This window comes from Anser anser (assembly GCF_964211835.1).
Source record: "Anser anser genome assembly, chromosome: 11".
Lineage (NCBI taxonomy): Eukaryota > Metazoa > Chordata > Aves > Anseriformes > Anatidae > Anser > Anser anser.
In genome coordinates this window covers 5,152,909-5,179,000 of record NC_139732.1, presented here as the reverse complement: position 1 = coordinate 5,179,000, position 26,092 = coordinate 5,152,909, and the positions used below count along the sequence as shown (strand labels likewise).

The 26,092-nt window shown below is 35.6% G+C and overlaps 2 protein-coding genes across 5 annotated transcripts in view; one reads left to right on the top strand and one right to left on the bottom strand.

Annotated features, from left to right (window-relative positions):
- Window positions 1-26,092, bottom strand: part of LOC310905659 (uncharacterized protein) — a gene marked incomplete at its 5' end in the record, with an annotated part of 135,646 nt that overhangs the window by 25,766 nt on the left and 83,788 nt on the right. The window contains one exon of one of the 3 annotated variants that reach the window (XM_083852273.1): window positions 7-2,056. The exons of the other annotated variants lie outside the window; for them this stretch is intronic. Of the gene's footprint in view, window positions 1-6; window positions 2,057-26,092 lie in introns of those variants that run through there. 3 annotated transcript variants of the gene reach the window in all.
- ITFG1 (integrin alpha FG-GAP repeat containing 1) overlaps window positions 1-26,092 on the top strand; it is a 73,223-nt gene that overhangs the window by 29,024 nt on the left and 18,107 nt on the right. For both annotated transcript variants that reach the window (XR_014589191.1, XM_083852222.1), the window contains exons 9-12: window positions 8,179-8,273; window positions 14,661-14,833; window positions 22,633-22,783; window positions 23,301-23,409. Coding sequence is in view for 1 of the 2 variants with exons in the window: in XM_083852222.1 (XP_083708348.1) it covers window positions 8,179-8,273; window positions 14,661-14,833; window positions 22,633-22,783; window positions 23,301-23,409 (528 nt within the window). In the remaining variant the exon portion in view is untranslated. The remainder of the gene's footprint in view (window positions 1-8,178; window positions 8,274-14,660; window positions 14,834-22,632; window positions 22,784-23,300; window positions 23,410-26,092) is intronic.

The following is a 26,092-nucleotide window of genomic DNA, read 5'->3' as shown; positions in this document are numbered from 1 at the left end:
TATTAGGAATTCTGAAAAAATTTATACTTGTTAAAGAAACGTAAGGATTTCAGTGGAGCATCCTGAAAACAAGATTTTGAGCAATAAGATGAATGTGAACTGTATCTCAACACAAACCTGTTATTTTCTTGCTACATTGAAGATTAATGTAATATGTCTTTAAAGGAGGGAGCCAGAAGCAGTTAGTGTGGAATATGGTGCTGTTTATGCAGTCTAGTAATTCACTTTTATTGGGAATTAATGTTATAATTGCTATTGACCTATGATTGGTTCACTGGAGACTGATAAACTATCTTTTATGATGTCTGACCTGAGAATCGAGAAGTTTTATTAATCAGTCACTGCTTTTGCTTAGTTCACACAAAATAAATAAATAAATTGTTGCAGCTTGTATGTAAGAGAGTCAAAAATAGCTTTCCAAAATGAAAGTAGAGCATACTGTTGATAGTGTCCTTGTGAATAAATACAACACAAGTCTTACTTTTTCAGGGTAGCGTTTAGCCAACTTTTTACTCGCCATATGTTCTCTTAGCTGCTGCTGGGTCTTCATCTGTGTCGCCGTCTTTAATTTATGAAGCCTGTGTTTATTCGTACTATGCAAACTTGCTTACTTTTTTTTGACAAAGCAAGAATTGGGATTATTGAAGTTCTCCTGAAACCTGAACTCAGTTTTTTCTCATGTTTAGAATCTAGTAATCCAACTACTAATTCTAAGACGACATCTCCGTTCACCAAGTAACTGAAGAGTTTCATGTATGTTACTTGAATGTCATATGGTAGAAATTGTCATTTTTCTCATAGGTAATGAGAGCTTGTTATTGCTAGCTCATTGTGTTTAAACAGTGTAACAGAGTGCCTAACCTTTGTTCATTTTTCCTTGAAACCGTTCATTGCACTGTGCAAAATGCATTTTGTTGATTTTTTTTAAAGTAGACTTTGATTATCCTGCAACTGATGATACCTTAAATACATTGCTTTTATGCCTGCAGAGTTTCATTGCGCTTTTGTAGCTTCCGGTTTGGTATCTCACTTTTCTTTTAGAATCTAAATTTCTTTATTTTTTTCCTCCTCTTCAGAATGTCACATCCTCAGATGCAGTAACTATGTATCACAAGAAAACTTTCAATGATGTATTTTGGTAAATAACATCTTTACATAGCAATTGTCTTTTGAGCCCTGAATTGTGGAAATGTACTTGAACTCCTGTAGTCAATAAAAGGACTCTTTACTAATCTTAAGATGCAGGAAGATAATATATCTGTGTTTGAAATACTCAGCACATGAGGAATACTGTTATTACTGTGATCAGTTCATATGAAAAGATGTAAAAGCTGATGGTATTAAAGAATTCTGAATGACCTTATCTAAGGAAGAAGTTGTTTTTGTGATAGACCCACTTGAGTTCATCTGAAACAGGTACTTGGAGATACTCCAAGTTAATTGCCACTTGGGTATTGAGTTCAAGGTGCATTGTAAAAAGTGTATTTAAAGGATAAACCTGTCTTGCTTTTTAATTGATGACCAGGAATGCATGCTGTTCAATGATACTTTTAATTTTTCTTAGTCCTATTTTAAAATATCCAGCATCATGACAGTTCTTAAGAAAAAGATCCTGTATTGAGGTTAAGACCATAGCTGTAGCAGTTTCCCCCCCTCATTTGTTAGCACGTGAAAGTTTGATACCACATGTGCTTTCTAAATGTGTAATGTTAGATAGTTCCAAGCTTTGCCGGTTCTGTTCTTACAATGTGAAATACTTAGAAAAGTAAATTTCAGCATCAACTGCAACAGGAGTTTCAGTGCTGACACTTGTTTAGTGTGCAGGTAGCTTCTCATTCTGTTTTTAATTTCATTTCATGTTTAATCCCTTCTTTTCCTTCTCGGTTTCCAGTTAGTATGTTTAATATACTCTTCTTTCCATTAAGACAGAAGATCTCACTGGTGAATCAGATGCAGCCTAGAAGTCTTTTTGTGCAGTTTGCTGCCATGCTGTGTTTAAATACTTTTCTTTCCATGGAGATGTTAATACAGATTCTTCGGGAGGGTATAGACAAACCTAAGATCAGAATTTTAATGTGAAAGAGTGTGTTATTAGGTTTTTTTAATGTTCACATAACTTTGATTCATCTGTGAAAGCTCTTTACATCTGTCTTTTGAAGTTGTGATTCACATTTTCAAAAAGCAGCTGACATTGATTATTTTAATAATGCGTAATTATCTTAGTAATTTATTATAATCATCTCTGTCATGACCATCTCCGTGAACACCTAAAGGCAGAGAGTGACAAAAGAATTCTAATAATTTTATTACTTCAGAAGATAAAGATAAATTTAAGATAATCAGCTTTCAAACAAACCTTTATTTTGCTTGAATATCAAACTCAGTTGTACTGGTTGTCTTCTTTTTGCCTGCTCCAGAAGGAGAGTGTTTTGAGTGCTGCTGTAGCAGGATTTTTTTCCTCCTTATTTTCTGTTCTTTAGAACTTTAAATGAAAGGCTCACAAGGAAGAAGAATGAGAACAGTGCAAAGCAGTGAGGGAGAGATGTGAGCAAGCTATGTGCATGGTGAAATAAAAGGCATATGAACGTGCATTAGGATGTATTATATTAAACAGATATGCCTGATGCTTATTTTGAATTTAAATCAACAGCAGAGAAAAGCTTCTTGGCTTTTATTGTACCATGCTGAGGAAATGTTTTTTCTCACCTTCTTGAAAGGAACTGTGAAGACTGCACTGACAGGAGGTCTATAATAACACAGCCAGTTCACAATGTATATTCTCAGGAGAGAACAGTAGGTGTTGAAGGCATGAAGACTGTGTGGTGTATGAAGTGCCTTGCTTTGATGTAGCATCGGATCCAGAATTATGGAAGCTCGACTGTTCGTTCTGTCTTAATGTGCGTAGTTAGCTTATGTTTATCTCCCAGAGGGGGGGAAAAAAAGGTTTTTTAATACAACTGGAATAAGTTATGGGTTTATTATAGCAAAAAAAAAAATGGCTTTAAAAAAAATAAAATTGGATCATACACCCACCAACTTTATTGTTTTGCAACTTGGTTGTAAAATACCACTTTTTAACACCTTTTTCTGTTTTAAAGGAGTTTGACTATCTGAATTGAGAAATCTTGTTGCCTGTTTACTTATGTTTAACATATGATAAACATGCTTATTTATAAAGCATCTGTCTCATACATCGTGATTTTGGAAGAAGTTTATCAGGTATAGATCTTTTTTCCTTAAAGTGTGGAAGAACATACTTCATTAGCAGTCCTAAGAGGAAAAAAATCAATTTGGTAGTGCAGGGTTGTATGCTGTCTTCTCTGTTGCAGTGCCTGCTGGCTAGTCAGCCTAGTTACTTTATAGATTTATCTTCCTCTCTAGTTATGGAAAGATGAGGGTGGTAAGTTAGTTACCAGACAGAACTGACTGAAGGACCTGCGAGTGTGTGTGGTTTTGTTTGCTCTTCATCACAAAGGGTCTATGCTCATTTGGCTGATAATCTAGTTGGTTGAAAATGGAAGGGGAAAAATCTAATGGACCCGCTACAGCAATCCCCTAACTGTCAGAGTTGAAACTACACAAACTCCAGTGTCACCATAACAAATTAGGACAGCACAACACCTACAAGTAGATGTGCAATTTAGTGAAATGCTCAGGAGGATCAATGTAAATGCTATTTGTGCTTTTGTTTTAAAACATCCGTTTGTTATTGTACGTTAGTATTGAATTTTGAATATATAACACTTTAAAAATATCATAGTGTTCTAAATTTTATTTGGGTATTTTTTCTTTCTTCCATTCATATATATTTTTAGAAGAGATGGAAGAGATTTGAGCTATTTGAACATCTTCAAAGAACTTTCAAGCTTTAGTTGCAAGTAATTTTTATCATACAATCTATGAAGTGTACTCCCAGTGATCTGCACAATCTCTGTCTTTTGGGTTATTCTTTTTCTGGATTGGAACAGTAGCAGTTTGCAGACATGGAAAGGAATCTTTCTGCCCATGGCTTTTCATTGAAATGCAGTGAATAGGTAGTTGTAGGTAACAATTGTCATGTGATTCGTAGAAGATATGACTGCTAATTTTATCTTTATATATTTTGACATAAATACAGATTTGTAGCTGATGAGTGTGTGGGACTGTTCTTTTTTCATTTCCACTACCTATAAAACCTATAAAGCTTGATTTTTTTTTCTTAGCGTAATTCTCTAGTATCACAAGCCAGAGTCATATGTTGAGAACGTGATAGCTACCAGTTGAGTGTTTATTTTTATGTCAAACAGGCTTTCTTTTAAGGTGAGTGCAGCTACCGAAGTACATTGGGAGTCTAGGATATGTTTAAGCACATCTAGTGCTATGAGGTGCATTGGATTTACAAGTAACGTTAACCGTGAGATTTCCAGCAACTTGAACATAAGGTTGGTGAAAATCAATACAGTCACAGAAGGATAGAGCAGTAGACTCTAGGAGCTGAGTAATGATAACAGAATTTCTAGAAGTAAACGTCATGACTGGTTCTAACACCTAATTCCCTTGGTCACTAGTTGTACTAGGATGAAGTGAAATTTTGCATGTATGGTATTTCTGTACTGTTTGACAAAATGAAGGCATTTCACTGTTTAGACGAAGTGTAAATTCGTATGAGCCACTGGGCCACACAGAAACACATGCAAACTACATGCAGCCTTACAAAGGTAATATTGTTGGCACAGCTATCAAGAAAATGAATACTTGTGTTTAAATATTAGTAGATCTTGTATGTAACTAAGGGAATTTCTTCTCATGTATAACTCTGAACTAAAACTGTGTCCAATTTTATTTACATTTGTATCTAAGCTAATTTGGAAATGGCTAATGTTCATAAAATGTTCAAATAAGCAGTCAGGATTTCCTAAAATGTATAGAAATGAACGTTGCACTGGTGGTGACTAAAATGAGGTTCCCAGAAAGAAAGAATTTTTATAATGGTCACATTTATTAAAAAATAAATAAATAGAGCTTGCAATGTGGATGTCAGGTTTAGCTGGATGTAGGTTGAAGTACATTATTAACTAATGTTATGTGGAGTGTTTTTTCCTTGTCTTTTAATTTGTAGCTAGTACAGCTTACTTCAGTTTATCTAATGAGCTCATTCGGCCATTATCACCAACGGCGTATTCATTAGTAAACCCAGAAGAGCTTCACATGTGTGTTTTTTCACCTATGAAAACCTAATAGAGCTGGAGCAAGTGTGCTAATGATACTCCTTTTTCATTTCTGGCTTCCTCCTCCTTTGTGGAGGAATTTAAATTCAAGATTAGAGTTTAAAAAAAAAAAATGTTAAATTGATAATTAAACCAAGCATGAAGATGAGACGAGTTATCATTATAGGTCCAAGATAGGTTAGTTGTTACAGTGAGATTGAGTTCTTTAGGCAACTCCTGGGGTATTTTCATGTGGTTTTCAAGATCTATAGAGTTGTGCAAAAAGCTGGAATTTTAGCTGGCACTTCAAGGTATGAAATCAAGGTAGGAAGCACAAAGATTAAGAATCAATTTTCTTTCAGAAGTGGAAAAGTTGCTGGATCCATTTGTTGTTTCCACATAGTGCCTTTGGACAGACTTCAGAAATACTGGAAACGTATTTCTAGTTATTGCGGATCAGGACAGTGTAAAATGGCAATATAAAAACTGGAAAATGAAACATTCTTCTCTAATTTGGTGCTTAGGGCTGGTTTGGGAGGAGGGTTATTTTTTGGGGGTGGAGGATTTTTTTTTTGCAAAGATTGAGGCAAGATTTGCATTTAAATGTAATATTAGCCAATATTCTGGGTGGGTTTTATCCTTATTTCTATTTTGTTAAAAAACATAACATTTCACTAATCATTTACAGCAGTTATCACTTTTGACAAATCTGAGTTTTCTTCAGAAAATGACTTTTGATTAAATAACTGTAATAATAAAAGAAGAACCTGTGCATTTTAAGAGAAGGGTTAGAAATACAAACTAGAGAAAAAATAAGAGATAATAGTGTGACAGACATGAAGAATGCTGGGCTTTCCTTCTCTTGATTGCTCCTTTTCTGTAGGAGAGTATTTAACTAATTGTAGGTTTTCTTAAACTACTCTGCTACGGCTCAGAAGATATTCTCATTTCATTGATGTCCTATTTCCAGCTATATTCTCATGGTTGGCACTTCACTTGATGCCTTTTAAGCCGCATTTGTTTTGCGTGCCTTGCAGTGTGAATGTGTACCTAGCCTTTTTTGGTTTGTTTTTGGATGAAAGATAATGGTAGTGAAGCTCTCAATGAGGCAGCTTTATCAAGTGCTCACTATGATGTATACTGTAAATGTTACAAATGTTTGTTGGGAAGTTAGACACTTTAATTGTTCCAGCTTTCTTTTGCTATATTTTTCATGGTCATTGTTGAAGTCAGCGATAATGGGCACAGTTCTTATTCATGGTACATAAAACATTAATTCTGAATAAGTATCCTGCTTTAATTGTTTTACTTGAATGATGCAGGAAGAAAACAGCTTTATAAGTTGGTGCTGATTTCAGACCTGTCAAATTCACTGGTTGCTATGTTAATTTCTCTGTTCAGTGGTAATTTACTTTCTCATCTCTTTGGTTGCCGACTTACTGGACTTCTGCGTCGGCTAACTGACATCCTAAATTGTTTGTACTTGATAACAGAGCTGCGATAATTTAGGAGGGTTTTTGCTGTGAGATAAAATAATACTTGAGGCAGATGGCATGTAGAAAGCCACTGAAGGTGATGGCTCAGCTTTATCACTTGGAGGTATTTAGGGAGGTCTGATATTTTTACAAGTCCTTCTGCCCCTTATGACCCAATTTTCCATCTCCCAGCTTCCTTACACAATGAGGGAGGTACCTACAAATTTTAACTACGTATGGATGTATATACTAAAAGGTAGTTCGTCTTCATAGAAATATAATTTGATAAGCTGAGGCATCGTTTATTATGGTATAGGTTAGGTATGACAAAACATCTTGGTTGTGGTCAATAGTATATTGGGAAATAAGTAAGGGATTCGGTAACTTTTGAGGGTGATCTAGTGTTTTGGCTTCGTTTTGTGTTTTTTTTTATATTAACTAAGGAGACTTTTTAAAGCAACTGTAAAAAATCCACTTGAATATTAATACCAAGCTGCTCAAAACCATATGGGCTATGGGGCAATTTGAAAAGATGAATTTTTCATTACAGTTTGAGCCTTGATTTCATAGCCCGGAAAAGCAAATTCTCTAAAGCTTTTATGAGTTGGGGCATAGCATCTCTCTAGCAAGTCTAGTTTGGCATATATGGCTATAATCAGGACTTGCAGCACTAGTCATTAACGCAGCAATTCTAGCTTCTCGCGGGGTGCTTACGTTCAACTGCCTCACTGTTCTTCTTTCTCAGCCCACACAAGGTAACTTGTGGTAGCTTGGGAATATTCAAGGCAGGGCTGCAAAATGTGAATGTGGGGATTTCTCCTGGAGTAGATAATGGAAAATCATTTTATTTCTCATTATATGCTCTGTGCATCAGAATTCTGGATGCAGTTAGACATTGCTTATTTAAACGTGTAGAAGGTCATTATTCTCCTAAAGGTTTTGGAAATACATGTGCTAGAAGAGCTTTCTTAATCTGTGATTTAGTCAGATTTACCTAGTTCTGTAGGCCTGGAATTTATCAGCCATTGAGTTAGTCAACCTTCCAGTGTTGGTTTTTTTTACCTTTTAGTATAGATTAACATAGTACATGTGAACTCATGATTCTTTTTAGTCTTCCTGACAGCGCAGAAGTTTAAAATTGGTTCCAAAAATTGGATTAGCTTGTATGGTAGATTTGTAATGGTAGATTTATATAAAGAGTAATTTTCTTCCCAGCTAAACACGGGGACTAAGTAAATTAATAAGCATTTACTCTTCTAAATATAATACATTATCATCAGATATAAAATTTAAAAGTTCCTCTATACTGTGGGTCGAGATGAAAATACTCAAAGATAATCCTCACACAAAAGATCGATGATATCTTTTAGATGAGAGATTACAAAGGTGAAGGATTTTTTCAATGTCTAGTTTATTTTGGTCTATTTTTTCACATTAAAAATGTTCAGTTAATTATCTCTTGCAAATAAAGCTTCTGATTTTGCAAATACACGTTGACCATCTTTTTTCTTTGGCAGATGGTGATGGACAAAGTGAACATTTGTTACCAGTCTGTGAAGACCAAGCATGTCAAAAAAGTGTCATCTATTTAACTAAGCTAGGACTGGATCAGGTATTGTGACTTTGGAATTGCAAAGACAAAGGAAAATACTGTGTTTTATGAATCAATACGGTATAGGAAAATAACTTTTTTCTGAAAAAGCAAACTTCTCCACCTGTAATGATATTATGTAAGATGTTTTTATGTAGGTATGTATTTATTATCTAGCTCAAACTATGGTTTTGATGGAAAGTAAAGTAATTCAAGATCTAGTAATGTACCCATTTCAGCTTTCTAATCTTGGCAATTCTATACTTACAAATGCATGTTTTCCCATGCTCACAGGTTTCCGTTTTGTTTTTTAAATTGCCTGTTTTCTGTGTTCACAGGGGAATAGATTATAGTGCTGCTGGATACACAGCATTACAGGGGGATTTGATTTACAGGTCATAGCATGCGCATACAGCAAGTAGATGATTAGTTTGCGATGCTTGCTTTGCTTTCTGGTCAAAAGGAAGAACACTGACTTGTTAAGCACGTCACATTGGTTATGTTACTGTAACATACTGCTTGCATTTCGCATTTCACTTTTGAGTAGTTCGGTTGCTCTTTGTCAAAAGACATTGTCCTTCAGCTCTAAATTTAGTTCCCTATTCTTGATAATATAAGAAGCAAAAGACATTTGATGTTTTCTGCTCAAGTAAATTTGAGACAAATATTCCAAATGAAAGTAAATTCATTGTGGAAAATGAACCACACAGAAATACCATGTACCATTGATGGGTACAAAGCTGTTACTTGGTGGTGGTGGATGACTTATCAGTGGGATAAACAAAAGCTGTATGGTATGTTATTTATTATATGTTTCTGGAAGGAAGTGATTTAGTAATGTGTAGAGGAAGGTGTGGAGCAGCTTACATAATATCAGAATTTTGCCAAAGTTGAGTCTTTTATTGTAGCGTGCTCTGAAGTAACATTGTACGTAGACAGTTTTCCTGTTCCTTCATAATTTCATTTTTTTGATAGAGGTCAACTATTTATTTAATAACACATTAGATTTGAACATACTATTTTTGACTGTCTCAGTATATTTAATTTGGCAATTACACTAATTTCAGTTTTAAAATAGTTTCTAAGATAATGATCTTTGAGTTTAAAAATTAACAGCTGAATATTGTCATTTTATTTTAGGAAGTGAAGAATCCAACAGATTCTCATCCTACTAGAAAAAAAGCATTAAGAAGTATTAAGGCTTACCTAGAAACTTCAAAGCAATTTTTCTTAGAAATTAGAAATTAGAAAGAATGACTTTCTAATTAAAAATGACAATATCAAATGGCAGACAATAATGACTTGTTCTGATCTTTTTTAAAAAATTATATCTTGCATTTTCTTTTCTTGTATTCTGACTCATCTAGAAGCGATGCAGCTTTTTCTTCTAAACCATTTTAACTTTCCCATTATGAAAAAGCGAAAAAATGTCAGTACCTTCATTCATGTCTACAGTTTCTCCCGTATGTTGCATGTTTTCTTCAGGTAGAAATCTATTCAAACATCTTGCTTCCCATTTTTATTTGGAAGTGAAATGTTTTAATTTCATTGCATTTGGTCATCTATGAGATCAACTGACGCAACTTCTGATATTTGACTAAATGAATTAATCTTTGTGAGAATTGGTGAATGTAAACTTCGTGGCAACAGACCAAGATAAATGCTCTTTGTTTAATTAATAACTTTACAGTTTCAGAGAAGTAATAAGCCCTTGTGGTGCAGAATATATTGAAACAAGGAGATGGTATCCTGTGTGTGACAGCTAGATAACTATCTGGAATCTATGGGAAACAGATTTCAAGTCTATTATGGAAAAAGTAGAAGATGCTACGTATCTATAATTTCTGTTCAGTTTTTGTTGTAGGGTTTTGTGGGAGTGCTTTTGGTAGTTACGAATTTTTGAGAAAATTACTTATCTCAGATCTTAAGGATAATAAATTACATGACTGTCTTTAAAAAAAAAAAAAGAAAATCTTGTGGTAACTGGAGGTGGTTTTGTCCTTCGTTGTCAAAACAAACAAGCAGTGATATTTGAATAGAAATGAAAAACAGTTAATGTGGTTTTATTGTATTGTGGGATAGACTGAGATGAAACACGTGATATTGTGGGATAGATTGAGATGAAATACATATCTGTAGAATTTGCGGTTCTGAGCTATGAAGCGGCATTCAGTGGCATGTCAGGTTTTGGAGTTGTTGGTCTGATAAGATCTTGTTTTGTTTGACAGCTGTCAGTCTATGGTATATTTCCTTCTTGTGCTGCGTGTGGCATAGCTGGATGGTTACTTGGAAAGCCAAGCAGATCTAAGAGAATTATTTCAAATTTCAAGGATGAAATTCTCTCACCACAGGTTATATTTTATTTAACCATTTAATCTTCAGAAGTATTAGAAATATCTCAGGTAAATTTCCTTCTTTTGGATGATGAGGCCAAAGGACAGGCCAAAGAATTGCATACAAGTAACTTAAGGAGATACAGACCTACTAGAAGTTTGAAAGAATGTGAATGTTTCCACAGCAACAGAAGAATTGCAGTCAGATCTGAACTAGAATCCCATATGCTGTTTCAGATTGTAGCTGGTATCGGGACACTTCAGACTTCTTGAATTTCACCTGCAGTAAGCTGCAGACTAACTTGCTGATTTAGATCTCATTTAGATTCTGAAAATCAGACTGAGCTCTCCCTGAAACTTGTTTTAAAGTCCCTGGTAATGTGTATTGTAGAAACTGTAGGTATTGTGATATTTTTAGAGATGACTAATCTTTCTCTTAATTTTGTCTAGTATTCAGTATTACTTTATTTTCTTTGTTTCCTGAGGCAAACAGTATCATTTCAGTCCTTTAATTTAAGAGTTTCTTTGTGAGCATTCTTATAACCTTAGTTCTTATAACTGCGAACCTTCTTACAACCTTTCTCTATACAATAGAAAAAGTACAGCTTTATTCCTTTTGTAAATACAGCAGCTGTGGTGTAGAACATAGCAATGCATCCTATAGCAACCACAGGTCTTTCTGGTGTCATTCTGTAGGCTAGACATGTATCCAACAGTACTGATTATCAGCTGTAGTTTGTCATTGTAAATAGTTTTTCTTGGTTCCTCTGCAACAGTTTAAAGGTGGGGAGGGGGGATTACAGTTGATGTAATTTTTCATTAATCCCAGATTATGCAAGATCCCCACATCTCTGGATTGTTTGTCTTTCTCAAAGCAGCTACAAGTCTCTGAGCCGTGCTCTTGTATTGAATATGACTTACTGCTTTAGTTGTTCTCTTCTATGTTGCTAAAGTAATGCTGGGGATTATCACCTTCTGGGCTTTGGACTCCGTAAGTTAATGGTGTAATGTATGGTGGTGTTTTTTTTGTTTGGTTGGTTGGTTTTTTTCAGTGGTGGCTACTCAATTGTATATGGAATTCAGGTGACCTTCGTATGCACTGAAAACCTAATGCCTCCTGAAATTACTGGATTTATTCTTTATGTGCAGCTGAGCTATAATGCATGCAGACAGCAGAAGGGGAGCCCTTAGGAAAAAGGACTTCTGTTGCTGTGGCCAGTTCTGTCAGGTCACTCTTGATCTTTGTATAGGATGCTATATGGTGCCCCTCGCAGAAAGGAGGGGAAACCCTGGCATTTCCAGGGAAGGTATTGGCCAGGAACGGACTACCAGTTTCCAAATGCTTTCTCACTCACAGCAGACTCCGTGCCTGTGTTACACGGTCTGGAATTGGGCAGCTGGCTGGATGGGCTAATTGTTCGTAATAGGTTTCCCGGCCAAAGCTTAAAAAAATACGAGATGTGTTATCCCCATATTTTTGGTTCAAAGAGCAGGCTCTAGAGCAAGGGAACTGTGTTTCCTAATGTATAGAATAACGTGGACTCAGAGAGAAATGAACCCTTTTTGAGTTAGGTGGGGTGAGTGCAAAAAATTTTAAAATATCTTTAAGTACTTGAGATCTTTTTCAAAGTGAAAAAGAAGCTGTGTTTTCACAGGGCAATAAAGCATTCTCTCTACTACTTGATGAAAAACAAATATTTGAGGAGTTTGAGAATGGATTTTCAAGCACTTAAAAATCATTTTAGTTTATAACATTGTTAATTGAAGGAATATATAAATGTTTTAATTTTATCAGTGCAAGTATTTAATGAAATTTAACATAAAGGCAAAAGTAAATCCTTCTCTGAATTAAATTTTCTTTTAGATATATTAACTCTGTTTCTCAATCTTTTTTTCATCTTAGGTAGGTAAGTGAAAAAGCATGATGAGACTGCAAGAAATAGCTTTGTGTGTCCTCATTATATCCCACCTATTTCTGTCTTTCAGTAAGAGGAAAAAAAAATGGTTTTAGTCTTTTTCCTATTAAGCTTCATACTTGCTATTATAACTTTTAAATAATTGTCTGGGTTAACAAATTCAAAAGTAGTAGCAGATTTATATTGTTGACAAACCTATTTTTATTTTTCTGCCTTCTGTACTGAAATACGTCCTAAGCCACGTGAACAATTAATCTTGCATTCTATTACTCAGTAATAGTTATAGGAGAACTATACAGAAAGAGTTCCACCATAAATGTGTATTACTCTGTGAACTTAGTGTCAGAGTAAATTATGCGTGGTACCAAAATGTGTCCTTGTTACAGATTGAACAAGACTAATGTTTTGAAATGTTCTACAACTGCCGTTATAAAAAGTCCCACAACTGGTTCAGTAAGATGCATAGTGATGTTTAGTAGCAATAGGTGGCTTTTGTTTTACTTGCCTGTTGCTTTGTTTGCATTTTACTGTAGCCTTTATAATAGTAAAATTGTTTTTTATGAATCGTTTTCTGAGTAGAGTTTTAAAAAAAAAAAGGTAAAAATTCAGGTTTACTCCTAAAATTTCTTTCTGAATTTTTTTTTCTTTAAAATACTATTACCATACACAGCAATATTTAGAAAGTATATGATAAGTATAATTGGATTTCATTGCAATGGCAGTTTTTATTTTGCATGGTATCACTAACACAGTATTTCATGGTTCTGATTCCAATTAGTTTTTCAAATTTACTGTACTTTGCAGTAATATTTCAACTCTTCTGTATGACAGGGAAGTGCAAAGTCTAACACTGAAATTTTCTCTCAGGTTGAGTCTTTTCCTTTCCTTTTTTTTTTCCTTCTTGGATTCTTCAAACTTTCAGCAGCTAACAGTAATTAAATAGGTATACGTATGTTGGGGGGAGGCAAGAGGGTAATATGACCAAGTATGTTTAAATTAAACTTTGAGTTCTCATCAGTGGTGCGTTATGGATCATCTTAGCAGTTCAAATGTTGGAAGTTACACAGGCAGGCACACAGTATATGCACATCTGGCAGAACTGTTCTAGGTTTCTAAGCTCTCTGTGATAACCAGATAAATTTGACTTTAGTGCACTTCTTAAAAAAAAAAAAATCTGGGGGGTTCTCATGTTTGTGTGTAATCTCAAGAGACAGGTCCAAGTGTCACAGACAATTGTCATGTGGCTGGAATGTTGTTGGTTGCTGCATTGTGCTAATGAGGGAGTCTCTCCACAGCAGGAAACAATGCTGTCAGGGATCTCATTCTGGTTCCTGAAATTGCTAAATTAAGGCTTGGGTGAGAGACGTTGAAGATGCTGTTAAGTGCTGTTGACATTGCTGATAGTGATCCTTTAGGATGGCACCCTTCTGTTCGTTCGAAGACGTTGTCAGTTAGCTGACACAGAAAATTACTTCTGGCTTTAAAAATGGCACTGATTTTTTTTCTGTAGAATTGAAATGTTAACCCTCATACTTCAGTTTCATACCGATTTGTGAAATTACTTTGATTTTAATTAAGATAACTTCCTATTTAGCCCCTCTGCAGCCCTTCGTGGAAAGTAAGTACAGAGGCATTCTGTTTCTTGTCCTGGAGAAATTGAAATTGTACTTTGCCCTTCCTTTGTACTTCCACAGATTTAATGAGTGTACCCCTCTTCCAGTTTTAATGCTGCCTATTGCTTGCAATTTTGGACAAAAAAAAAAAAATCACTGAGGATCTGAAGGCTTGATAGTTTAGGTGTGGCTACACTTCAAAAAAAAAAAAAAAAATAACAGGCAAGCATGAATTTCAGTGAAGTTTTTCCTGAATATTGCTATACACTAGATGCTTTCTAAAAACACATCCTTTATTCTTATAACCTTATCTAGTTTATTTCTGTTCTGGAAAAATTTAGTACCTAGAAAAGGTTTCCTATTAAAACAGTCATTTGGTGTCAGAGTTGTGAAATAATCCTTAGTTTCTCTTTGGAAATTCATAAATCATTTCAGAATTGTGATGCAGTATAGACCTGTCAGCCGTTTTAAATAGAATAGGGTGGATTTAATACATAAAATGTATTTCCTTACCTATCTGTTCTGTTCTTTTTTTCTTTTTTACAGTGGATTCCAGTCTTGCAAGACTTCAAAAATAAAGACACGGTTTGGGGCTTTGTACCACATCAAACTGACAAAACTACATCAGAAGTTACATTTCCAATTACCCTTCATATTGGAGATTACAATATGGATGGCTACCCAGATGCTCTTGCTATATTAAGGAACACATCTGGAAGGTGAAGTATATGTAAACCTAGAAGTAAAGACCATTAAATGGTTGTACAGTCAACAGTCATACAAATTACTAAATCTTAGCGCATTTTAGTGTTTAGTGAAGTACTTTGTGGACTTTTTTATTAACTTTCCTTGTATTTCTTTGCTCCTACTTTTTTGTTCATCTGGATGTTTCATCTACTTTCTTGTCATCAGAAAGAGATGGCAATACCTTTCTGTGCTCCAACAGTTTGATCTTGATCTGCTGAAATCTCTCAAGTTTTTTGAGGTGTCTTGCCCACTGATTCCTTTTATGGAGGACCAAGCAACCAGTTATTTAAGATGAAATCTCGTTTTTTTAAAAGGTTTTTTAGTGTCATCTGTGCTTAAGTGATCAAAAAAGCCAGTACATCCTGCAACTTCCATAGGACTGGATGCTCCATTTATAATAGCTGGGATTCATTTGCTACTTAGTTTGTCATCATTCATGATTTATTGTAGCTGAGGCAACAGAATTAGGTTATGCTCATAAATGTTTGTAGAAATCAATTTGACTTTTTTGACTATTGAATTGTGCATTGGAAAGTGATATTTGTGTCAACAGCAAAAACTATGTATTTTTTCAAGGTACAGTGGAGAAGAATCTTTCCTTTTAGAGAGAGAATAGCTGCAATAAAACATGGTGATGAGAAACACTGCTGAAGACAGGTCTTCCAACTTCAGTCTGTTAATTCTCACTACAGCTCTGTGATCACTAAAATTACTTAAAACCTATTAGGCAGGTGTCCTGTGTTTGGCTGGGATAGAGTTGATTTTCTTCCTAGTAGCTGGTATGGTGCTGTGTTTTGGATTTAGGATGAGAACAATGGTGATAACGCTGTTTTAGTTGTTGCAGAGCAGTGCTTGCACGAAGTCGAGGACTTCTCAGCTTCTCGTGCTGCCCTGCCAGCGAGGAGGCTAGAGGTGCACGAAAAGCTGGGAGGGGACAGAAACAGGACGGCTGACCCAAACAGGCTGTTCTGTACCAGATGGTGTCGTGCTGAACAACAAAATGGGGGAGTTGGCGGGGGGGAGGCGATTGCTTAGGGTCTGGCTGGGCATCGGTCAGCAGGTGGTGAGCAGTTGTATTGGGCATCACTTATTTTGTATATTATTATTTTTTCTCCCTTCCTTTTCTGTCCTATTAAGCTGTCTTTATCTCAATCCATGAGTTTATAGCCTTTTTCAGATTCTCTCCCCCATCCCACAGAGAGGGGGAAGACTTGAGGGGCAGGTGAGCAAATGGTTTTGTGGTGCTCAGCTGCCTGCTGGGTTAAACCGTAACAACACGTCACAGACAGAAAATATGTTGTTAGTAGAATATATACCCCAGTGCTTAAATCCTTAGAGAAGGGAAATAAATGATTCTAGTCTTTCCTATTAAATTTGTCAGTGTAATTTTTCTTCTCTTTTATTCTTCATTGTTTGCTTTCCTAATGCTTTGTCTTGCTACAATCTGGTGTTACAGCAGGTGTAGGGATCCGAACTGGGAGAGTATTGTACATCAAGGAGTTAGTGATCCACATAACAGTTGACCTGAGTACATGCCTCTGCTCTTCTGCACATATCACTTGGCTGCAGGATAAACTTAGCCAGCTAATCATAATGGAGAAGCCTGTAGGCAGCTTCCACATGGCATCTGGTGATGAAGCCACTGGCATGTCCTTGTCTTTACCTTGAAGCAGCATGTTGTCGTGTGAACATTGTTTTGCTTGACGGTAGAAATGAGCAGAATTGTTTACTTCCAAGAAAAACGTAAAAGAGCTCTTCAAACTTTTAATGCCAGTGAATCTCACTATGAACAGGGTATGCACAGCACGTGCCCTGACTAGAGGTCTTGCTGATAATTTACAGCTTGGATTTTCCAGCACCAGATTATCTATGCTATCCACTCTTCCTTCCTCACATAATCTCCCATAAAAGGTATTTTAATCAATACCCTATTAAGTCTCAACATCTTTCTTATTGGGATCTATGATGAGTACTTGCATTTGTGCATTACAGGGAAAACTTAAGCCTCTGTCACAGGTGTATTTAGTATCTTCCTCTGTATAGTGTTGTGGATGAGCTTGGGTACGGATTCATAGTTTGAATTAATACTCGATAAGGAAAAGAATCGAGGAGCTCACTATATAGTGTTTAAAAGAGTATACAGCAAGAAGTTAGATGCTTAAGTTAGAATCAATCCAGATCTTCCAGTGATTGTCTAAACATGAGTCACCCACTGACATTTTTGTGTTGGAGTTCTTTATGTGCACCTGCCTAAAAACATTTCTAAAAATGACCCAGTTTGAAGAGCTACGTGCTTGTATTCTGCCTACACGAAGTTGTGATTCAGAGACTGAGCAGCTGAGCTCTGCCACTGTATTTCTGAGCCCTAAGATAACTAGTGCAGCAGCCTTTGAGCCTTAACATAACTAGCACAGCAGCTGCTTTGGTTTTGCTTTTTTTTTCTTTTTTCCAAATATGGCAGAGAAGAAATTGATGCAAGTTCTGGGCAGTAACAGCATAGGCAAAGTTAAAGCACTCAGTCCCTGATTGTTGGGTTTGTGGTTTTTTGTTCGTAGCCTTGCTCAGTTGGGAGTTTGCATCTTCAGTTCAGCAGTCATTGAAAAAAGACTATAAAAAGTTTAGAGAGCAGACTGGAACCAAGGTCTTTCCTTTTCCATTGAAATACTGAGGCATTTAAAATGTTAAGTTGTTCTTGTCCTTTGTTTTTTCTAAAGCCCAGCAAATCTTTCACTTTCTGCTGTACTATAAGCTATCTCTTAGCGTGTATCATGATGGCTAGGACACTTTGAAAGAAGACTTATGGAGTTCAGAGGGTTTTTTCAAAGTTTTTATCTTTTAATATCACTAGGAGCCTCTCTTGTCTGGATGGCATATACTTAGGGCAATGTAATATGTAAAAGGTTTAAATAGTTTATAAATAGTTACTTCTGTGAAAGCCCAGGAAGTTAGCTGTCTCACAGCAATGGATTACTGTGGTACACTTGTCTTTATTCTCCTTGCTTTTGAAATTATTTATTCCATTGGGTGTGTCTTAAACTTATTTTGAAACTTGACTTCAAAATTGAGTGACATAGTTAGGCATAAGGACTTGAAAGTACTGGCAGGTGATTTGACAGGCTGTTCAAAGGGGGGTTGAGAAAACAGAGGAAGTCTGGCAAAAAAAGCAAATAAATATGTTGTGTGTTAACACGGTATTTTCCCCGTATTTGTTGAAAGGTAACGGAAACATTTTCTGTAGTGACTATCAAATGTCACTTTCACAGTACTGTAAATGCATTGTTTCTGAGAAACATAAGCAAATGCTTCCTTTTTAAAATTTGTAACTAGGTCAGAGAGAATTAAAAGTGTGGGAATTAAATTAAAAGCTCTTCTTAAATTAGATCAAGTTCAAATGAAAACCTTATTTAATTGAATTTAAACACTTCTGGATCAAGCTTTTTATTTCTTTCTTTGAAGCTTTTCATGCTACATCTACAGATCTAATTTCAGTGATTGATTACTGTGATTAAATGATAAAAGCATTTTTGTGAACTCTTGACCTCAATCTGTGTCATAGTATAGAAGGCCTAGCTTCCAGTTGCTGTCTGTAACTTAAAGAAATTAAAGGAAGCAGAAGCCATTTTACTAATCTGAAAATATACTGATATTTGACAATGGAAGAATATGACTAAAATCAATTCTATTTTTATTATAAATCTGGAAAGGACTTTCAGATTTATTTATTTTTTAATTCCTATAGAACACTGAAATAAAAACATTTATCATTCTTGGGAATAACTTCAGTTTACTGTCCTTCCAGGTGATTAATAGCTTCAAATACTCGTAGAATTGCCATAAGACCAGTCTTAGATCTCCTGTCATATTCAGTCGGTTTTCAGTAAGGGCATGCAATGTTCTGACAGCATGGATACATTCCTTATTAACAGCGACAACAAAAAAAGGAATCACGTGTAGTTGCAAGTGTGGTGGGGGTTTGAACTCCAAGGGTCTATGAATTCGAACAGGTGAGAATGCTGCATTCAATCAGATCTAACGTATTTGTCTGTCCATTGTGAATTCTTCTAACTTTTGACTTGAGTCAAATCTGCACATTAGAATTCCAGTCTACAGGTTTTTCTTTAGGCTACACACATGCATGATTTTTTCTTCTCACTAGTTATGACTATATTAGAATTTGTGTACGTATATAGAATAGTAATAGGTAAAGGGCTTTAACCAGTTGGTTAACTGATTGGTTCATCTCTACTTACTATATTATCTAAATTTATTCATTTTTTTTTCACATGCTGTTTTTACATTCACTCTGGCAATATTGGAAGTCTAACTACTTCATCGGAGTCTATAATGCTTATCCTTCGTTCAGCCACCTAACTAGATGAAATAATTTATTTAACTGCTTGTTTCCCAAGTAGAATACTAATAATTGGCATCTAGCATTGCAAACACATAATCCAGGAATCATTTTTTCAATGAGGCTTCTACTCAGAGGGAATGCTTTTCACAGGTTAAATAAAGTAATGGTATAGATGGAAGTTTAGTATCTACCTCGCATACTGGTGACAAATAGCACTACGGATTGAAACTTGGAGCTAATCAAAAACTGTATGTGAGCAGCTGAATGAAAAACTTTAAGTATAACACACTTCTGCAAAGTTCTCCAGGCAGTCATGCACAGTTTTAAATAAACGTATGTGTATTAATCCTTTGCATGAGTCTACTTAAAAGGACTCTCATTTGACCAAATCATCTCTTCCTAAATCATTTTTAGTCACTTTCAGAAACAGGGTTGGATAAAGAACTTCTTTAAAATGTAGAATTGAGTGACTGTAGATGAGCAGCTTTAAAAAATACAGGCAATTTAATTTATTCTGAATGTCTAGAGTAAGATATGAGTTGTTTAGATGTCCCCTGTATAACAGTAGATGGCATAGCCTAGAACTGATGGAATGAGAGTTGTATGAAATTAAGCAGTATATATTTAATTGTAATTGTGAAGTAGCATGTTAAAATAAAACTGAGATAAATCTTCAGTCTGTCTTTGGTGTTAAGCCATGCTTGTAGTAATTCAGTCTTACTAGATTTAGCTTTGCTGCATGTGGCCTTCAGTCAGAAGGTTCCAATCTGTAGACAATTCTATACTTCCTGAGCATCGTCTGTAAGTTGTTTCAGATAAAGTTCTGCAGATAGTTCTGCAGTAGTTGGTGACACTGTGTGTACAACGGTGTGAATATAATAGTAAATGTTTAATAAACATTAAAAGTTCAGCAAGTATCCGGTTAAGGGTGATTATGCTAGTCTTAATATGCAGCGCAAAAGAACTCTGAATTCTTGGTATTTAAGCTGATTTTTTTCTCTATTGTCTGTTACGCATTTTTGTAGCACATGAGCATTGATCTATGGTTTTATCATTTTAACAGTCTTTGTGTTTTCCTATAGGCTTTAAGGGACATTGGTTTGTCATTTTAAGTATATGTTGTCGATTTTTACTGTTATAGGTAGATTTTTTTCTGACTGTGTGAATCTCCTTCAAAATTTGGTTCAAAATAACAAGGTCATGAATTTGCTCTTGGTAATCATAGCATGAAGTAGAAATAAAATACGGAGGAAGATGCTTTTATTCTGGTAATTGTAAATTAATTAAAGCCCTAAAAAAGCATAAGGAATCCATTAGCAGCCCACAGGCCAAATCCGGTCCTCAGGAGTTCTTCCAAGAAAGAACTGAACAGCTGATGGAGGCAGCAAACAGCTGATGGCTCTTCCCTTTGCGAACAGCCAGGCACTGCAACTTCTCCTGTTGCTGTAGCCTTTCAAATGAGTGGCCCCCAACCAAGGCTTCCCCCTCCCGTGCTGAGACATGGCACGGGGCAGCTCCCAGCTCCCATATCAGCACAGCCCAGGAAGTGGCCTGGAATTGAGGATCAAGAAAGATAAAATGTGGCTAGCAGTTACTTGGACTCTGTTTTGAATGTTGTATATACATCTTATGCCAAGATGATGATAAAGAGAAATTGAAACAATTTGCTTAGCTTGAGTTGTCACCTTAATTTTATAGTTGGTTAATTTGACATAAAATAAGAATGTGAGCACTTAGCAATTTCAAGTTATGGTTATGAGTTCTCAGGTTCAGATAATACAATGCCTTAAATATTGTAGATCACCTAATTTGATTTTTAGCTAGACATTAATTCTATATGTTCATGCTTTTAACGGTGACATTGTAACAAGTGGGTTGTTCAGATTAAGGCTCAGTCAAATGCAGGCGTATGGCAGAGAAATAGAGGCCTATTTTTTGTTTTTCAAAGAAGCTCAAGAAATGTGATTATAAGGTTTTGAGGAAAATATTTAAATATCCCATTTGATTTTTGATAAATTTTACAGCGAACAAAATCCTATGTTATTCCCATTGTAGGTTTTGAAATACTAACTTGACATTGTGCAAAGAAACTATTACTACATTGTCAGAAATATTTTTTCCTCAAGGTGAATGTTTTGCCCTCCTCTCCTTCTGAAAAGGATGTTGCAGAAATATGAGTGTTGTGGGATATGATTCTTATTAGAAGCAAATTACCTGAAATATTCCATAGAAACAAAAACTTTCCTAAAGAAAAAAGCTGAAGTTACTGTGACTGTATCCTGGAGGCCTTGGATGCTGTTAAGATACGGAAAAACACCTTTTTGCCACCTTCTGGAATGGCATTATGTTCAAGGTCATAATGAAGAAGTGTTTTTGGTAATTGCCCTGGGCTCTGACATGCTTAGCTAGTTTTGCTGCTAGCTAGCAGCAGTTGGCTGCTCCATTTCCTGGCTCTGCCCCCGGAAAGAGAAGAGGAAACTTCATCTGTTCCCACTGCCAAGGCAGTGATGGATCCCTGTGGGCTCCCAGGATAGTAACTGAGACTTGCCAAGGAATCAGACTCCCAGCTGGTGAAGTCCTGAAGGTTTTCACCATTCCAGTGAGAGTGGCAACCTTACAATATTAGAGGCTATGTATGATGCTACTAGCCATCAGGGTACATATATGAACCTGCAGGTATGAACCCTGTGTCACTCATCTGTCTCCCACCGACAAACTGATGCATATTAGATGAATTTTTCAGAAGGGAGGCTTTTTGCTATGCCACACCTGCTACACTGATTTGTTTGTTTCTTTTTTCAGTATTACAGCCTTTCTCTCTGTTTGTTGTGTGACAGCAAATGTCTAACTTGGTTTGTCCCATCCAGTTTTTAGTATCCTAGTAGTTTTTTGGCTTGGTTTTTGCTTTGAAACAATTGCAGATATACTAATGGAGATGTGTTTTAATCTTAAATGTGTAAAATATCATGTAATGTGTTAAGAAAATTTATTAATAGAACTTGGGGTGGGAACAGATTGTCATAAAATAATGAAAAAAGCACTGACACATTTCAAGTAGCATATAAGCTGAGGGACCATGGGGGGGGATTAAGGAAAATGGTTGTTAGGTGCACTTGAACTCGTCTCAGAATAAAGTAAGAATAATGAAATTATTCCTGCTGATTTGGAACTATTTATTTAGTGTATTGGTAGGTTTAAATCAGGCGTGACATGATGGTTGTAATTCTGCCTGTGAAATTAACATAAATGCTTATGGATTTGAAAGTAACTATTGGCTGCTAGCTTTGGGTTTTTGTTTTAATATTTTTATTTATTTACTCTACTTCATTTGTATTGGACACTAGAAAAATATTGTAGAAAAATATTTATTTTTTAGACTTTTTATAGGAAGTAAGTTGTTATATATATGTTTTACAGCAACCAGCAAGCCTTTTTACTAGAAAATGTCCCATGCAATAATGCGAGCTGCAAGAGCGTGCGTCGTATGTTCAAAGTTTTTTGGGAGCTCTCAGATCTAAATCAAATCAAGGATGCAGTGGTAGCAACCTTCTTTGACATATATGAAGACGTAAGTTCAGCTCTTTACTACAGCAAGCAGCATCACTCTGTGTTGCTGTATCTGTCTTTTTGTGCCGTTGGTAGACTGCTTTGTATAAACATTTGCTATACAGCTTGTGGCAGATGGTGCCTTTAGTCTGGGACATTGCTGCTACCTTGAGATGCTCTCTGGAAGCTGGGCAGGTAGCAGCAGCCCATCAGTGACTAAAGGTTTGCTGGCCTTCCATGTGCTCCATTTGAGCTGCTGTCTTCCGTGGCAGGAAAGAAGCCACAGACCACGTGCGTTGCCCTGGTTAGCTGTGGATGGAGTGCTCTATCTAATATTGCCTAAGATTAATATGATATGAAAGGTATTAATGTTAGTAGTGGAAGCATAAACTTTGCTGCACATGCTCCATGTTTTTCCTTTGCATCTCTAAGGGAATTTACTTGCTAAATTTAGATGTTATCTAGTAAATCAGTAACTCAGTAACTCAGTAAATCTAGTAAATCAGAACTCTAACTTAAACTTTTCTTTTTCCCTCTAGGGAATCTTGGATATCATTGTAGTAAGCAAAGGTTATCCCAACAAGGACTTTGCTATCCATACATTAAAAAACAACTTTGAGGCAGATGCCTATTTTGTTAAAGTTATTGGTAAGTTATTTCCATATAATCAAATCAACATCAGATCTTTAGGGGAATATTTGATCCTCTGTGTATGGTAATATTATGGTAATGCTCTACGCATGATAAAAGAAAAAGCATGGCATGGAAAATATTAGGGACTGCATAAGTATATTGCAGAATCTATACTTTGATACCAAACAAAAATGACTTATCTAACTTTTTTTCTTGTTTTATTTTAGTGTACTTATTTTTATTCCAAGTTGATTCTGGCCATTATTTTCAGCACTTTAGCTGGTTTTTTTTCTACCAGTTTTGACGGCAATATCCTTTTAAGTGTTCATCTTCTTTAGAGCTCGTATTTTTGTTTTCACAAGAATGTGTGTCTTTTTTCACTTGTTACCTAGAAGCAGTCTAAGTCCTTCCTTGCATCCTGGAGCTTTCATTAACCAATTTTGCATTCTAGCAAAATTCTAAAGGCAGTACTAGGTCTTTAAAAGTTGTATTTCTCAGCTGGCTTTTGAAGGGAGAATGAGAATTATCAAGTGTCTAAAATAAAATCTGCAGGGAAACTGAGTTATTCAAACTGAAACAAATTTAAGGAAGATTCATGCCTTCAGTCCATATTGATAGATGACAAGAAATGCTGCGTCTGTGCATACAACAGAAAGTAACCAACTTAAAAAAAAAATGCAAAGAGTAAATAGTAAGAATAATTTCCTAAACGTCAGCTTTCCTAAAATATATCATACTATAACAATTTAGGATGACAGTTAACATAGCAAGGGTATGTGAATTAAAGCCTTGGTTTAAAAGGCTAGAGTTAGATTATAGTATCTGTAACTGAAAGTAATTAAATGTTCAAATTGCGTGGCCTACCATGTTCTTCCAGACTGCAGAGGTGTCGAGCTTTGAGTCCATTGCTTGTCTATCTTGCTTGACTTTTTTTTTTTGAGCAAGAGTAAAAGATGAGGCTGTAAGTAAACTCATGTGGAGAAAACTAAACCAGTGAACTGGAGGTTTGCTGTGGAAAGATTGTGTTTGTCTTCATTTTACTTAAATACACCTAATGCTTCAGCCTTCTACATGTCATAAGAACTGCAACCACTACTGCGGGCTGATGTATTTATTATTTTCTCCTTAGCTTGGGATTTATTTTCATCATAACAGACTACAGTGATGTGCCATGTTGATGGAAGCCTTCTTTTTAAATAATACTGCATATGGGTAATATAATAAACATGAGCATGCAGAAAGCCTTCTAGAAAAATCTTTTACTTCATGAAGTTATATTAGAATAACAATTGTGATATTTTGAATGAGGGAAAGGAATAATTTCTGATGTGCTTTTTGATTCAATGTATGTACTTATATCTTAAAAATCAAAGTAAGCCTTTTTTAGCATCATTTCAGGGTGTGAGCATTTCTGCATAGAAACCCCATAAAATGGGAATTAGAGTGGTCTAAAAAAATTTGTGCTGTGATAAAGGGAGAGTATTTCTAACAAAACATGCTTTATGCCAATTGGTGTATCACTAAATGCATTGTGTTCACTTACTTGGTATATGGACAATGAGAGCAGTTTTGCTTGTTAAATCTGATGTCCAGTGCACTTGGTCAGATTATTTGTTCCAGCAGTGAAATTGAACAGCAAATTGCAGTGTGCTGTTTTGCATCAAAATGGGAAGAGTTGGTGCCACTTGCATACACACCTCTGTCTAACATATAGAATAAACTCATAGCTTTAAAAGTAGATACAGACAGTCTTCAAATTGTGCTTTGCCACACCTTCATTTTATTTGTCCAGATGTCCAGACTTTTTTTGACTATATAAAAACAACAGATGCTTCTGTATTTGGATGTCTCAAATGTTAAGTTGCAAATAAATTATAACTTTGGAGTTATAACAGTTATTAAGATTTGCACTCAGAATATTACAAATGGTCCTTTTCTAGAACAGTACCATTTCTGACTCTAGTTTGGAATATTTTCTGATCAGACTGCTACGCTGTGAACATCTTATGTACACCACTTGGTACTTAACTGTCACCAAACATTTTATACTTGAACCTCAGTGGAACCTTAAAGTAGATAGAAAATGCTTTAGAAGCTTCCTGTCGGTCAGAATGACCTGCCATCAAATCCAGTCCACATGTTTATTTTCTCTGTCTGCAGCACTTGCTTGGCAATATAACTCGTGGAGAGGTTATGTTTTTATTTGTCTGCTGCACCGATGTGGTCTTGTTTGTATCTTTTTCCCTGCTCATGGCCATTACTGGGCTGCTTCTCAACCAAACTGTTGTCATTTAAGTCTGAATGTTCCATCGTAATGACGCCTTAGATTTCTTGTATGTGTATGTGCCTGTTATTTTTCTTTTTGCTGTTATTTTCTTTTAAAAGGCATTTTACTATGATATTCTGATAATGTGACACGGTATTTTAAGTTATAGAACAGATGGCTTTCATTGTCCCTCACTTAGTGAAACTTATAAATGTTTAGTATTTCTGTAATTTAACTGATTTTTCAAGCTAACAAGTAATTTAACAACTCATAGGCTTTAGATATTAAGTAGCTTTATACCCATATGCTTACAATACTTTTGAATACATAGAATAAATGGGTAATGGCAGTTTTGTTTATTAGAATTTCAGTGAATTTCTTTGAATCAATTGTAAAGCTGTCACTAGTATATGGGGAAAAGCCTTTGCTTTC